This window comes from Xylocopa sonorina, chromosome 16 (genome assembly GCF_050948175.1).
Source record: "Xylocopa sonorina isolate GNS202 chromosome 16, iyXylSono1_principal, whole genome shotgun sequence".
Lineage (NCBI taxonomy): Eukaryota > Metazoa > Arthropoda > Insecta > Hymenoptera > Apidae > Xylocopa > Xylocopa sonorina.
The window spans coordinates 1,985,609-2,001,850 of NC_135208.1; the positions used below are offsets into that span (position 1 = coordinate 1,985,609).

The window sequence follows — 16,242 nt, forward strand, 5'->3', positions numbered from 1 at the left end:
TTCTTTGAGATTATGATTTTCCTGAATGAAAAGGTTCTGTACAAAGATTTTTTTGTCTTTTTTATAAACTGAGGGATGACTGCTGACATTAAATTATGTTGTACAAGTTATAATGAAAGAGTAAAAGGAAAAAGAACTTGTTAATAGCGTGAGTGAAATTTGAGGAATGTGTACACTTTAGAAAATAATTAATATCTTTAAAACTAATAGTGGAATTCTAATGAAACTTGTAAGATAGCTAGAATATAGTATTTCTAAACTATGGTTTAAGTTTAAAAGGAAACAATGAAACTTTTAATACATTATGGGCTGGCAACAGCGTCAGTGAAATTTGAGGAATGTGTACACTTTAGAAAAAAGTTAATATCTTCAAAATTAAAAGCAGAATTCCAATGAAACTTGTAAGATAGCTAGAATATAGTATTTTTAAACTATAGTTTAAGTTTAAAAAAAAAAGATGAAATTTTTAATACATTATGGACTGGCAACAGGGTCAGTGAAATTTGAGGAATGTTCCCTTTAGAAAATAATTAATATCTTCAAAACTAACAGCAGGATTCCAATGAAACTTGTAAGATAACTAGAATATAGTACTTTTAAACTATGGTTTAAGTTTAGAAAGAAACAATGAAATTTTTAATACATTATGGGTTCGCAACAGTATTAGAGAAATTTAAGGAAAACGATTAATATCTTTAAAACTAATAGGAGAATTCCAATGAAACTTGTAGAATAGCTAGAATATAGTATCTCAAAACCATAGATTAAGTTTAAAAGAAAAATGAAATTTTTAAATCAATTTTTTATCACTTTGTTTAACATACAACATGGACCAAAAAAGTAATGCTCAATTTCTCAAAACTTTAAGAGTTCATCTAGTAACAGAAAAGCGTACTAACATTTACAAACCCTCTATTATCCACTTTTTCATGTCACAATATCATTTACCCTAATATCTTTCCAAACGCCCAGTCAAACTTCCTTTTTATTACTTACAAACAGTTATACGAAACAAACTACTCATAAAAATAGAAAAGCGAGCACTGTTAATCCTCCGTTACGCATAAAAGCTATTAACACTTGCTCCATCGATCAACACGACTATTCATAAAAGATATTAACACCCAACGAGTCTCATAATGCGTTAAAAATTATACATCGTACAAGTATAAAGTAAGAATCGAAGAAAAAGAGACTCGTTACATTAATATCATATGAAAATAAAGGTGTGCTGCAGTTTTACAGTGTCTGTACGCAAGCAAGTACTACATAAAAAAAAAGAAATATAATTTTGTCGAGGCGTTTAAAGTTTCTTGGATGATCTCTGCTGTTTCAGTTGACGATGAACGACTTCAGTGTACATCGAATAATAGGCAGAGGTGGTTTCGGAGAGGTGTACGGATGCAGGAAGGCAGACACGGGGAAGATGTACGCGATGAAGTGCCTGGACAAGAAGCGGATAAAGATGAAGCAAGGTGAAACGCTAGCGCTGAATGAGAGGATAATGTTGTCAGCTGTTAGTACCGGAGTAAGTATTAGCAGAATTATTTTCTACTTCTCTAATCGACAAATTATGTAACTGTTTTCATCAGGAATCTTTGTTTTTATTCGACGATGACTAATAAGATTGCCAAGCGAGGAATTGAAGTTTTATCATAAAGTGCGGAGCAAAGTTTCTGTAATTTGTGGAGCTTTAGAGAAAGGATCGTGAAAGAGGAAGTATCGTCAGCTTCTTCAAAGTTTAGAATATTAAAGCTCGGAGATCCAATTCTCAAAGTTTCAAAGCTCAAAGTTTCAAAGCTCAAAGCTTCAGCTCTCAGAGCTTTAACTCTTAAAGCATTAACTTTCAGAGCTTCAAAGTTCAGAACATCAAAGCTGAGAGCTTTAAATCTTAAAGCTTTGACTCTCGAAGCTTAAAAATTCAGAGATTCAAAGTTCAGAGATCCAACGCTCAAAGTTTTAAAGCTCAGAGCTTTAACTCTGAAAGCATTAACTCTCAGAGCTTCAAAGTTCAGAGCATCGAAGCTCAGAGATCCAACTTTGGAAGCTTCAGCTCTCAAAGTTTCAACGCTCAGAGACTTAAATCGCAAAGCTTCAACTCCCAAAGTTTTAAAGCTGAGAGTTTCACAGTTGAGAGCATCAAAGTTTAGAGCTTTAACTTTCAAAGCATTAACTTTCAAAGCTTCGAAGTTAAGAGCATCAAAGCTCAGAGAACCAACTCTCAAAGTTTCAGAGTTCAGAGTTTTAACTCTCAGACCTTTAACTCTCAAAGCTTCGAAACTCAGAGCTTTAAAGTTTAGGGATTCAACCTTACAAATTTCAAAGCTTAGCGCTTTAACTCTCAGAGCTTCGACTTTTACTAATTTAACTAACTCATCCTAACCTAACCTAACCTAGACATAATTTGATTTCTCTGTTTTAAATTGCTCATTTACTAATTTAAGTAACTAACTTAACCATAATTTGATTTCTCTGTTTCGCATTGTCGTAATTTACCAATTTAACAAACTAACCTAACCTAGATTGACCGTGGTTGAATCAATCGTGGCTAATAATGGTTAAGTTAGGTTATGTTAAAGGGTCAATTTAGGTTAGGTTAGTTTAGTAAATTAATAAAGAAACAATATAAAGCAGAAATAAACTTTTGTATGTAAAATAAATATATATAGCTGTATTTTTTATATATTAAATCAAATTGTAGCTAATAATTGTTAGGTTAGGTTATCTTATTCTTCATTTCTGACATTTTCTACGTAAAACAAGCATGTATTGCTGTGTTTTTTATATGTTAAATCAAATTATAACTAATACTGGTTTGATTTGGTTAGGTTAGGTTAGGTTAGGTTAGGTTAAATTAGGTTAGGTTAGGTTATCTTATTCTTCATTTCTGACATTTTCTACGTAAAACAAGTATGTATTGCTGTGTTTTTTATATGTTAAATCAAATTATAACTAATACTGGGTTGATTTGGTTAGGTTAGGTTAGGTTAGGTTAAGTTAGGTTAGGTTATTCGAAACGATCAATTTAGGTTATATTAATTGGTGAAACTGATAAACAGATAATATGAAGCCAAAAAGAACCTTCTATACCTAAAACAAATATGTTTAATTTCATTTTTTACATATTAAGTCAGATTACAGCTAATAATAATTGTTAGGTTAGGTTATCTTAAACGATCAATTCAGGTTCAATTAGTTACTTAAATTAGTAAATGCAGAATATGTAAAGTAGAGAAATCAAATTATCGCTAATAATGGTTAGATTGGGTTAAGCTGAATTATAGGTTAGGTTCAGTTAAGTTAGGTTAGGTTAACTTACCTTTCACTTTCGATAATAATATAACACATAATAACAAAAGAAAGTATATGTACTTGTTTATTTTTGTTATTATGTATTAATTATCTAAAATGAAAGATAACCTAACCTAACCTAACCTAACTATTATTACTTATAATGTTATTATATATGAATGATCAGTACTACACTTCAAAATGAATGCGTGCATAAATAAGTATATTTTATTTAATTTTTCAGAAATAAAAAATAACTTAACCTAACCTAACCTAAAATAACCATTACTATGCATAATATTATTATATATAAATGATCAGTACTACACTTTAAAATTAAATAAATTATAAATATATATATTTTATTTAATTTTATATTACACATTTATTTAATTTTAATTCATATGTATTATTTATATATATTTATAATTCATTTAATTTTAAAGTATAGTGACAACCATTTATATACACAAGTACTGCTAAAACCACATTTAAAACAGAAATACAGAAAGTACGATAAAAGGCGGAGAGTAATTTAATTTAATTTGATAGACAAAAGTGTTTAATCGTAACGATCATTCCAGGTGGACTGTCCGTTCATAGTATGCATGACGTACGCCTTCCAAACGCCGGACAAGCTCTGTTTCATTCTGGACCTGATGAACGGAGGCGATCTCCACTACCACCTGAGCCAGCACGGAGTGTTCAACGAAAGAGAGATGAAATTCTACGCCGCTGAGGTGATACTCGGGTTAGAGCACATGCACCGTAGGTACATCGTCTACAGGGACCTGAAGCCAGCGAATATTCTGCTGGACGAGCATGGTCACGTTAGAATATCTGACCTGGGGCTGGCTTGCGATTTCTCCAAGAAGAAACCACACGCAAGCGTGTAAGTAATAGTCTAGATGTTGGAGCTTCTGTGTTTTGGAGCTGAAAGGTTTTTAAAGCTCAGAGTTTTAACTTTCAAAGCTCAGAGATTTGATTCGCAAAGGTTCGACTCTCAAAGTTTTAAAATTCAGAGCTTCATAGTTGAGAGTGTCGAAGCTTAAAGCTTGAACTCTCAGAGTTTCAAAGTTTAGAGCTTTACGCATATATATATACTGAGATAATTTGGAGCTGAAAGGTTTAAAGCTTAGAGTTTTAACTTTCGAAGCTCAGAGATTTGATTCGCAAAGGTTCGACTCTCAAAGTTTTAAAATTCAGAGCTTCATAGTTGAGAGCGTCAAAGCTCAAAGCTTGAACTCTCAGAGTTTCAAAGTTTAGAGCTTTACGCATATATATATACTGAGATAATTTGGAGCTGAAAGGTTTAAAGCTTAGAGTTTTAACTTTCGAAGTACAGAGATTTAATTCGCAAAGGTTCGACTCTCAAAGTTTTAAAATTTAGAGCTTCATAGTTGAGAGCGTTAAAGCTTAAAGCTTGAACTCTCAGAGTTTTAAAGTTTAGAGCTTTACGCATATATATATACTGAGATAATTTGGAGCTGAAAGGTTTAAAGCTTAGAGATTTAACTTTCGAAGCTCAGAGATTTAATTCGCAAAGGTTCGACTCTCAAAGTTTTAAAATTCAGAGCTTCATAGTTGAGAGTATCAAAGCACTGAGCTTTAAATTTCAACGCTTTAACTCTCAGAGCTCCAAAGTTCAGAGATCCAACTCTCAAAGTTTCAAAGTTCAGGGCTTTAACTCTCGAAGCTTTAATTTTTCAGAGCTTCGAAGTTCAGAACATCGAAGCGCACATCTCCAACTCTAAAAGCTTCGAACCTCAGATCTTCACCTTTCAAAGCTATGTCGATCCATCTCTCAAAGTTTCAATGCTCAGAACTTTAACTCTCAGAGCTTCAAAGTTCAGAGATCCAACTCTCGAAGCTTCAATTTTTCAGAGCTTCGAAGTTAAGAACATCGAAGCGCAAATCTCCAACTCTAAAAGCTTCGAACCTCAGATCTTCACCTTTCAAAGCTATGTACTACCCGCTTTTTGGTCAATTAAAACCTGAACAATCCCACCTGAACGATCTCATCCTAATATACAAGATTCATTTCATATATGAAAAACTTTAGCTTTTCTCCTCATACTTTGCAAATAAGCAGTGCAAACGATTCTTAACATAAAGCATCTGAATTACAGAGGAACGCATGGATACATGGCACCAGAGGTCCTCTCCAAAGGAGTCACCTACGACTCAAGCGCAGACTGGTTCTCGTTGGGCTGCATGCTCCACAAATTGCTAAAGGGTCACAGTCCCTTCAGACAACACAAAACCAAGGACAAACATGAGATAGACCATATGACTCTAACTAAGGTACATCAGCACAATCGTATACACCCTTTGGCATTTGCTCTGCAATGTTTTCGTATGTTTCCTGCCATGAACAATGAGACTTTTCATTCAAGCCATTTGGTACTACCAAAGTAGTTTGGTAGTATTATAAGTATAGCTTAAGAAACCTTATGCTTAGAAAGATTGAAGTTATGCAACTTAAGTTTAAAAACCTTGTATTTAGAAAGCTTAAGCTTTAAATATTTAAGTTTAGGAACCTTGAGCTCAGAAAACTTAAGCTTAGAAACCTTGAGTTCAAAAATCTTAAGCTTAGAAACCTTTTGCTTAGGAAGCTTAAGCTTTGAAAAATTGAGTTTATAAAACTTAAGCTTAGAAATCCTATGCTTAGAAAGCTAAGCTTTGAAAAATTAAGTTTAGGAACCTTCAACTCAGAAGACTTAAACTTGGAAAATTTAAACTTAGAAATCTTATGCTTAGGAAGTTTAAGCTTTGAAAAATTAAGTTTAGGAACGTTGAGCTTAGAAAACTTAAGCTTAGATAATTTAGGATTAGAAAACTTAAGCTTAAAAACCTTTTGCTTAGAAAATTTAAGCTTAGAAATCTTACACTTAGAAAGATTGAACTTAAACAACTCAACTCGAATATTTAACTTTTGGTACTATCTTTGTAAAATGAAAAATTTTTGAAAAATCCATTATGCAGTCAATTATGGGCATCTTAATACTAATTGCTGATGTGTACTTTTTATTGTGGTGTTCATACGCCCCACGTGGCGATGATGGTCAATTTTTTTTAACTGTACTCCTCGTGTTTCGATAAGGAGCTGCAAAATTTGTTACGAAAAGAATGTGAAAAATTGTAGTTCCCAATCGGCAAGAAATTGTACTATAAAAGCTGTAACATTCTGCGATAGTTGTGTGGATGAACCACGATTATGTGCTGCAGAGCTTCAACCTTTAAAGCTTCAAAACTCAGAACTTCAGATCTTAGAGCTTCAACTCTGGAAACTTCAAAGTTCAAAGATTCAGCTCTTAAAGTTTTGGATTTCAGAACTTCAACTCTCAAAGCTTCAAAGCTTCAATGCTCAAAGATTCAATTCTTAAAGTTACGCATGTAGAAATGTACGTTTTCCAACTTTTCTGAGAAGTAGATTAATATTTGTTGCTTCCTTAAGTTATATTATCCAATATAAGTTTTCTTTTTTTAGATCTTTAAAGTTTTTTAACTGTGTTTTCATGTAGAAATGTAGTTTTCCAAACTTTGTGAGAAGTACGCTGACATTTGTTCTCTTCTTTAAATTTTTCAAGCTAAACTGTATTTACAATCATATGGAAATGTACAATCTCCAAATTTATAACAAAATACATTAAGATTTGTTGCTTCCTTAATTATTATTCAATACAATTTCTCTTCTTCAGATTTAGAAAGTTTGCAACATATAAAAATATACAAACTCCAAAATCTGCAAGAAACGCATTCAAATTTGTTGCTTCTTTAATTATTGTCCAGTTGCGCTTTCCAATACAATTTTTCTTCTTTACAATCTCCAAAATTTCTAAGAATCCCATTAAAATTTGTTGCTTCCTTAATTATTAATTATTATATTATAAATTTTTCTTTACCATCTCCAAAATTTGTAAGAAACCCATTAAAATGTATAGCTCGCTTAATTACCACCCAGTCAACTTTTCTGACACAAAAGTCCTCCAAAAACCACCTGACGATAAACACATTACCAACCAAACGCAAACTGAAACCCAGCAAATGCAATTTCCAGAACGTGGAGCTACCAGAAACATTCTCAAGAGAGCTGCGCTCCTTGCTGGAGGGTCTTCTCCAGCGAGACATCAACAACAGACTTGGCTGCCGTGGTGGAGGCGCAGACGAGCTGAAAGAGCACCCATTTTTCAGTGGCATCGACTGGCAGCAAGTGTACCTTCAGAAATACACGCCACCTCTGATTCCTCCACGCGGAGAAGTGAACGCAGCAGACGCGTTCGACATTGGTTCCTTCGACGAGGAGGACACCAAGGGCATCAAGCTGACGGACGCTGACCAAGATCTGTACAAAAACTTCCCTCTGACCATTTCTGAGAGATGGCAGGCTGAAGTCGCTGAGACTGTGTTCGAGACAATCAATAACGAGACAGACAGGGTAATTAATGGTGTCGTTCACCCTTCGCACTCCAAATAATTCTTGACGTTGGACTACTCAGCGCCAGTTTACTGCAAAAATGATCATTTACAGGCTCTCCTAGTATTTATTATAATTTTTGGAATTATGTAACGTATTACAATGATATTGGACTTACATGAATTGGCTGAAATGGCGAAAGGAGATTTGCAAAAAGAGCAATATTTTCTTGTTTATGATTTTGAGACACTCTGCAATGTGCGTCGCAGGCTGATTAGTGCAGGTTTGGCGATATTGGACTTAAAAAAGAGCAATATTTTGTTGTTTATGATTTTTAGACACTCTGCAATGTGCGTCGCAGGCTGATTAGTGCAGGTTTGGCAATAATAAGTTGTTTGACGCCTGCTACCAAGTGTTTTCTTGTTAGAAGACACAACGCAGTCCTGTTTTTTGGTCACGCATTGGAAATATGGAGTTTATTGTCTAATCTACTGTTTGCAGAAGATGTGGATGGACTCTCATGTTCTCGTCTGACACAAAACCTGCTGACTTTCTTGTATATAATATATATTCGATAATAGATATTATCTTAGTAATTTTACGATATTTTGATTTGATTTTGTTGTGCCATTTCAAGAAAAAAAGGAGTGCGAAGGGCTAAGTTTTTGTGATTAGGCAGCGTTTTAGTTGGGTATATCTTGTTTGTTTGTTATAGTTGGAGAATAAGAAGAAGGCGAAGCAGAAGCAGCGGTTTGATGCGGATGAGAAAGGTGAGGATGGTTTTTGGGGATTGGTTGGGGGTGCGTTGGATGACGTGTGGGTTTAGGAGAAATTTTGGAAGGTTGTGAGATTGGTGGTTGTTGATTGAAAAGGTTTGAAGCTTAGAGATTTAGATTTTAGAGGTTTAGAGTTTAAAATTTTAACTCTTAAAGCATCAAAGCTCAGAGTTTCAAATCTTAAAGCTTAGAGTTTCAACTCTTAAAACTCAGAGCTTTAAATCTCAAAGCTTAAAATTGAAAACTTCAGATCTCTACAGCTTCAACATTCAAAGCTTAAAAATTAAGAGATTCAACTCTGAAAGGATCAAAGCTCAGAGTTTCAACTCTTAAAGTTCAGAGTTTTAACTCTCAAAGCTTAAAACTCAGAACTTCAACTTTCAAAGCTTAAAAACTAAGATATCCAACTTTCTAAGCTCAGAGTTTCAACTCTTAAAGCTCAGAGCTTTAACTCTCAAAGCTTAAAACTCAGAACTTCAACTTTCAAAGCTTAAAAACTAAGATATCCAACTTTCTAAGCTCAGAGTTTCAACTCTTAAAGCTCAGAGCTTTAACTCTCAAAGCTTTAAAACTCAGAACTTCACATCTCAGAGTTCCAGAGCTCAGAACTCCAAATCTCAGAGTTTCAGAGCTTAGAACTTCAGATCTCACAGTTTCAGAGCTCGAAACAAAGGATCTCTTGAGCTTTAACGTTCAAAGCTTTAGAAGTTCAGAGCTTAGAACTTCAGATCTCAGAGTTTCAGAGCTCGAAACAGAAGATCTCTTCAGCTTTAACATTCAACGCTTTAAAGTTCAGAGTTTCAGAGCTGAAAATTTAAAATCTCAGAGCTTCAACTCTGCAAGCTTCAAATTTCAGGACTTAGAAAATAGACAAGAAAAAAAAGAAAATGACCAGATATTACCAAATAAAAAAATACTGTATACCCAAAGCAAGTAGTCAACATGTTGAAAACCACAAATTACCCAACAAACCATCAATTACATCATTATTATTCGTTTTACAGGATCAGACTGCATTTTACATGGCTACATTAAGAAATTAGGAGGTCCTTTCGCAAGCGCGTGGCAGACTCGCTACGCGAAGCTCTACCCTAACAGATTAGAGCTGCATCCAGAGTCTACGACGAAGCCAGAGCTAGTTTTTCTTGATCAGGTAAACGAACGCTCGTTTATCAACACTTCGACGCACATTTTTTACTTTAAAATCGCCCTCAGAAGCACATTTTTGACTTTAAAATCGCCCTCAGAAACACATTTTTCTTTTTTTTTCGATTATTTACGACTGCCAGATGAAATGGGGTGTAAGTTGTACGTTTCGAAGTGAAAATTATCGTCACATTTTGCCACAGTTTTTCCTAAAAAAAAAAAACTTTCGACGGCTATAACCGTCATTTGCTCAGCACGTCATTTTTTCTGTCCAGAAGCAAATGACGGCTATAACCGTCGCGACGATTATACAGCATTTGCTTTACTAATTCATTGTATTTACTTAATTCGTGAAAATAATACTTGCAGAATGAATCATCTTTCCATTGCGTGAACTGAGATCGACTGAACTTTTGGTTCGACGGTTATAGCAGTCATTTGTCTCTGGATACTCAGATGTTCCAAAGCGAAAAAAAACCAACTAATCTGCTGTCTGGCGTGCTATCACTTTTTTTCCAGATGCGTTACTCGATAATTAAACAAGTGTACGCGTTAGTACACTTCGTGCTAACGTTGTTCTTTTTTTATTAATTAAAATGTGCACGACGGCTACAACCGTCATTTGCGTAAATAAGGACCTGACGGTTATAGCCGTCATTTGCATAAATAAGGATCTGACGGCTATAACCGTCATTTGCGTAAATCAACACCTGACGGTTATAGCCGTCATTTGCGTAAATAAGGAACTGACGGCTATAACCGTCATTTGCGTAAATAAGGAGCTGACAGCTATAACCGTCATTTGCGTAAATAAGGAGCTGACGGTTATAGCCGTCATTTGCATAAATAAGGAGCTGACGGCTATAGACGTCATTTGTTCGTCAAAGTTAAAATATTCACGACGGCTATAACCGTCATTTGCGTAAATCAATACCTGGCGGTTATAGCCGTCATTTGCGTAAATAAGGATCTGACGGCTATAGACGTCATTTGTTCGTCAAAGTGTTAAAGTTTCTGTATACTCTGAAATATTAGATAAATAATTAGAAAATATCGTTTTGGTAGTTGTATGAATTTAAGTATGTTTTGTTTCAGGTTGAAGAAGTTAGTGCGGATCTTCAGCATGTTAAAGGAGAGCAGTGCATCGTTGTTCGTATGAGAGACGCGAAGATAGTACTTACAAATCCTGTAAGCAAGTATAATAGAGTTTAAGACACTTATCTGGTGTGTTTGGGCTTAAGACACAATACCTGACGATTAGTTTCTTTGATAATGGTCTGAGGACATTTAAAAAGTGCTTTTGTCATTTGAAACGACTTGGATACGCTTTGAGTTAGAGTTGCGATGAAAGATATTCAAGATTTTTATTTGCATGCTACCTATTTTCTAAGTTTCATTGAAATCTTACTATTAGTTGCGAAGATATTACTCTTTTTCTAAAGGGGTGTACATTCTTCGTATTTGACTTGCGCTATGATGTGTTAAAAGTTTCATTTTTTTCTTTTAAATTTAATTCATAGTTTAGAGATACTATTAACTACATAATCTCTAAATTTCATCAAAATTCTGCTATTTGTTGTGAAGATATAATTTATTTTCTAAAGGGGTGCAACGTTTTTCATATTTCAATCACATTATTACCTCTTCATAGTGTCTTAAAATTTTCATTATTTTTTTTTTTTTATTTTATCCATAATTTAGGAATACTATATGCTAGCTATTTTCCAAATTTCATTGAAATTCTGCTATTAGTTGTGAAAATATTAATTGTTTTCTAAAGGGGTGTAACGTTCTTCATATTTCTCTCACGCTATATTATTCGCCCATAGTTTGTTAAAAATTGTATTATTTTCTTTTAAACTTAATCCATACTTTTGAAGTGTTATATACTATTTATTTCCCAAATTTCATAGAAATCCTACTATTAGTTTTGAAGATATTACTATTTTTCTAAAAGAGTGGATGTTCTTCATATTTCACTCATGTTATTACCCACCTACAGTGTGTTAAAAATTTTATTATATTTTTTAAAACTTAATCCACAGTTTAGAAATCCCATATACCATCTATTTCCCAAATTTCATTAAAATCCAACTCTCAGCTCCAACAATATCCTCCACCATCCCAGAATCCTCAAAACCCCAAACCCACCCCTAAAAAGAGCTTAAAAAAAGACCCAATAACTCCACTCGACCCAAATAAAATAAGATCAAACTAGAGAAATTGAAAAAAAAAGAAAATCCTTCATCAATTCCAGGACGAGATCAGTCTGAAGGAGTGGGCGTTGTCGTTAAGATCAGCGCACAAGTGCTCGATGGACATGCTGGGTAACATGGCGAAGAAAGCCGGGAAGATCTACGGCACCGAGCGGGACGCGGTGATCCCATCGATGCAGCGGTCCACAAACGGCAATTAACCCACCATTGAAACCGTGATCGTGTACTCCAGAGTCCCACTGCCTCCCAACAGCGGCAAAACTTTTTTTATACCAAGAGAACTCGGCGCAGAGACATCGAGAGAGACCCAGGACGGCTTGGTCCAGCTAGCCAGCGGACTGTGGAACGACTCTTCCTGTAACCGCGGTGCCACAAGTATCTAAGTCTCGATTTAGCTCCAAAGAAAAAAAGAAAAAAGAAAAATAAATAAAAAAACCTCCCTTCAAAAAGCAGCGGATGATAGCGTCGTCGCGCTGCATAGAGACTCTAGGAAGTAGTGGTCGTACGACCTCGTCAGGTCGTTATATTTGTACGTTAGGTATATGTGCAATTTGGCGTAGGAACTAGCGACTGAACCATCCGACACATCCACGTGAAAAACGAATCCACACGAGAGAGAGAGAGAGAGAGAGAGAAGAGAGAAGAGGAGCAAAGGCGCACCTGAGAGCACAGAATCGGTAGTGTATTAATTTGTTACGTTAACTGCGAGAGTACCATGCATACCTGGAGGCCCCGCCTCTTGATTAGAACTTCCTCTGCGCGGTTGTAGAAGCTCGCCTCGTTTACTTAATTTATTTACCAGCGCAGGAGACGATTTTTTATGGCCGTTCGCGGTGAGGAACGGCGACACGTTTATTTATTTACACGTTGAGAGGGAGAGAGAGAGAGAGAGAAGGGTTAGAGAAGGGAGAGACGGTTTGTACATTGTCGGTACCTAGCCGAGATTAATTGTAATAGGAGACACTGTGTACGCTCGAGTGGATACCGGCGGTGAGCTCCGGCAATAAAAATTCTGCGACGAACGTGGATACCTTGTTTGTATTTTTTTCTGGCTGATTAGATCCCTGTTCTTTGTGTGGATGATTAGTATATTTTTAGTGGGACGAATGGTGAAGATTCTGGGGGTGGTTGATGAGAGATTGGATTGTTGAAGATGGTTGAGGAATGCTTATTTGAATGGTTGAAGCTGGTTGATGAGAGTTTGCTTGATCAGAGCTTGTTTGGATAGTTGAAGCTGGTTGATAAGAGCTTGTTTGAATAGTTGAATGGATCGTTGAAGCTGATTCATGAGAGCTTGGATCGTTGAAGCTGGTCGATAAGAGCTTGTTTGAATAGTTGAATGGACCGTTGAAGCTGATTCATGAGAGCTTGGATCGTTGAAGCTGGTCGATGAAAGCTTGGATCGTTGAACCTTGTTGATGAAAGCTTGCTTGATAAGAACTTATTTGGATGGTTGAAACTAATTGATGAGAGCTTGCTTGGATCGTAGAAGCTGGTTGATGAGAACTTGCTTGGATCGTTGAAACTGATTAATGAGAGCTTACTCAATGAGAGCTTGGATCGTTGTAGCTGATTGATGAAGAGCTTGCTTGATGAGAGCTTGTTTGAATGGTTAAAGCTGGTTGATGAGAGCTTGCTTGGATTGTTAGAGCTAATTAATGAGAGCTTGAACCTTTGAAGCCGGTCGATGAGACCTTGCTTGATGAGAGCTTGAATTATTGAAGCTGGTCGATGAGAGCCTGGATAGTTGAAGTTAATTAATGAGAGTTTGAATTGTTGAAGTTAATCAATGAGAGCTTGAATCGCTGAAGCTAATTGATGAGAGCTTGGATTGTTTTGAAGTTGGTCGATGAAACCTTGGATAGTTGAAGCTGGTTGATGAGAACTTGCTTGGATTGTTGAAACTGATTGATAAAAGCTTACTTCATAAGAGCTTGGATCGTTGTAGCTGGTTGAAGCTGATCGATGAGAGCTTACTTGAAGAGAGCTTGGATCGTTGTAGCTGGTTGAAGCTGATCGATGAGAGCTTACTTGACGAGAGCTTGGATCGTTGTAGCTGGTTAATGAAAAGCTTGCTTGACAAGAGATTGTTTGGCTGATTGATGAAAGCTTGTTAGGTTAGGTTAGGTTAGGTTAGCTATCGACAGGATTAGAAAATGCATGAAATATAAAATACAACTGCTAAAAAGGAAACTGTAAGTACATAAGTCGATCTATACTTAAGAAATCAGCTTGATGTGTGCACAGGATTCTGAAAAGAATAGAAAAACAAACATTCGAAACATTAGTAGCGAAACTTTTCACATTTTCTTGTCAAAAATTGAGTGCGCATATGAAGTTCTATTTGGCTGTCACGCGCATGCGCAGATGGAAAGGTACGCGCATGCGTAAATAGAAAAGTGCGCGCATACGCAGATGGCAAGATTCGCGCATGCGTAGATAGAAAGGTTTGCGCATGCGCAGATAGAAAGGTGCGCGCATGCGCAAACAAGAAGTTGCGCGCGACGCTGTCGCAGACACCAAAGTTGTCAACAAAAAGTTTCACTACTATGCTTTAATATAGTAACAATATGGAAACAAAATAATTAAATACTTAAAATTGGTAAAACCATTAGAGCGCAGTGCGCATTATAATTTCTCTTATTACTAACCTAACCTAACCCTTATCACTCTAAGAATTTTACAGTGATTTATGGCCATTCTATATTTAAAATAACATTTATAACTTTGTAACATTTTATCAAAATATTTCAGGTAGAATATTTAGTTGACTCTTTCCAAAATTATTTTTAAATCAATAATTTTAAATTTATAATTGTAAAAGCTTTACGTACTCAGAAGCTAAATGCTTGATAAATACTAATAAAAACATTATAATATAATATAATATTAATATAATATAATTAATATAGTAAAATTACCAATTAAATAAAATAATAAAATTATATTAATTGTACTATATTAATATTATATTATAATGTAATAAATTAATTTAATATAATTATTTATTATGATATAATTAATTATACTATATTATAATGTTTGTATTAGTATTTATCATACGTTTATCTTCAGAGTACGCAAAACTTTTACAATTAATTGTAATTAATTCCAGATGATCCAAAAGGATGAAGTGCTGTGTGCCAAAATGCGAAAATGATATAAAAAGTACAAAATTATACGTACTACCAAAGGATAAGGAAGTGAGATTATATTGGAAATTATTTTATAATTCTATTCATAGCAATTTTGTAATAAGTTCAATTTTCTAATCATTATAATTCTATTCGTTGCAATCTTCTAATAAGTTGAAGTACAATCGAATAATTAATTTCAGAGGCGAAAGAAATGGTGCATTGCTATATGCAGGCTGGACTTAATCGAGATAGAAGCTAAGAAGAGGCAGAACAGTCGCGTATGCGAGGACCACTTCGCCAGAGATGCAAAATATGAGATCACTGTGCGTAACAAGACAAATCTTAAGTATGGTGCTTATCCGACTTTGCTGTTGCCAGGTTTGTGTAGCAAAAAATATGAGAATCTGATTAAAATATTGTCGAATAAATAAGTTTTACACGAGGAAAGCAACGTTGCTAAATTAAATGTATAATTAAACTATTTAATATTATTATTAACTATTATATTACTACTATATTATTATTTTTAACTATTATATTACTATTATATTATTATTATTAACTACTTAATATTTATTATTAAATATATAATTAAATAATTCATGGTTTTTTTAGTAACAACGATGCCAAAAATTGAGGATAATCTAAAGGATCCAGCGCCAAGGACATTGGAAGACTATCATAAAGAGTCGTAGAGCAAAGAATGACTGCAAATATCCACTGAAAAATATTTTATAATTTGCAGCAAGGAAGAAGCAAAAAATTAAGGAAAATATAATAATGGATTTTATTTCTTTGGTAGACGCGACTATCTAAAATTTTTCAGGCGGTTTTGGATAGAAGAGGCACCTTTATTGGTCCATAAAACATCTATTATTGTCTAAATAAGTTCGAGCTTAATTGTATTCCTTCTTTTCTCCAATATTTATAACTGAAAAATATTGTATCTATACATGTTTTTTTATTAAAAGTATGTACAAGTGAGATTTTTGCACGACGTACTTGATTTTTGGCAATTATTAGCTACAAGATGGTCTATAGAACTGATTCTTTTTACTTTTAGAATAACTAGATTGTCTGCCATCCTTTATAAAAAATACAGCAGCCTTTTTTACTTATTTCAATTAATTAAATAGTCTCAGAACTAAATTAGAAATTAGATAAAACAGCCTTTTTCATGTATTTCAATTAATTAAATAGTTTCAGAACTAAATTAGAAATTAGATAGAACAGCCTTTTTGATTTATTTCAATTAAAGT

General features: G+C 34.5%; 2 protein-coding genes across 4 annotated transcripts in view; both read left to right on the top strand.

Moving 5' to 3' along the window:
• Gprk1 (G protein-coupled receptor kinase 1) overlaps positions 1-12,055 on the top strand; it is a 72,044-nt gene extending 59,989 nt beyond the window's left edge. For both annotated transcript variants that reach the window (XM_076907401.1, XM_076907402.1), the window contains 8 exons: positions 1,337-1,528; positions 3,876-4,183; positions 5,421-5,595; positions 7,352-7,729; positions 8,424-8,478; positions 9,489-9,637; positions 10,726-10,818; positions 11,888-12,055. In XM_076907401.1, coding sequence (XP_076763516.1) covers positions 1,337-1,528; positions 3,876-4,183; positions 5,421-5,595; positions 7,352-7,729; positions 8,424-8,478; positions 9,489-9,637; positions 10,726-10,818; positions 11,888-12,046 — 1,509 coding nt within the window. In that variant the 3' untranslated portion in view covers positions 12,047-12,055. The remainder of the gene's footprint in view (positions 1-1,336; positions 1,529-3,875; positions 4,184-5,420; positions 5,596-7,351; positions 7,730-8,423; positions 8,479-9,488; positions 9,638-10,725; positions 10,819-11,887) is intronic.
• A 2,354-nt stretch (positions 12,056-14,409) lies between these two features.
• On the top strand, positions 14,410-15,913 carry LOC143430949 (uncharacterized). Of its 2 annotated transcripts, XM_076907430.1 has the most exons (4): positions 14,410-14,448; positions 14,962-15,049; positions 15,184-15,361; positions 15,599-15,912. In XM_076907430.1, exons 2-4 carry the CDS (start codon positions 14,975-14,977, stop codon positions 15,676-15,678), a joined length of 333 nt encoding a protein of 110 aa, XP_076763545.1. In that variant the 5' UTR covers positions 14,410-14,448; positions 14,962-14,974; the 3' UTR covers positions 15,679-15,912. The 2 variants fall into 2 exon arrangements, with proteins under 2 accessions (XP_076763545.1, XP_076763546.1); XM_076907431.1 differs by lacking the exon at positions 14,410-14,448 and having other exon boundaries at positions 15,599-15,913.
• Positions 15,914-16,242: the final 329 nt, after the last annotated feature.

Bases quoted from the DNA above. Each gene is read 5' to 3' on its own strand.
- LOC143430949 (XM_076907430.1), top strand. From the start codon at position 14,975: ATGAAGTGCTGTGTGCCAAAATGCGAAAATGATATAAAAAGTACAAAA. The intron at 15,050-15,183 runs GTGAGATTATAT...AATTAATTTCAG, and splicing joins TACTACCAAAGGATAAGGAA to AGGCGAAAGAAATGGTGCAT. The intron at 15,362-15,598 runs GTTTGTGTAGCA...TGGTTTTTTTAG, and splicing joins TCCGACTTTGCTGTTGCCAG to TAACAACGATGCCAAAAATT.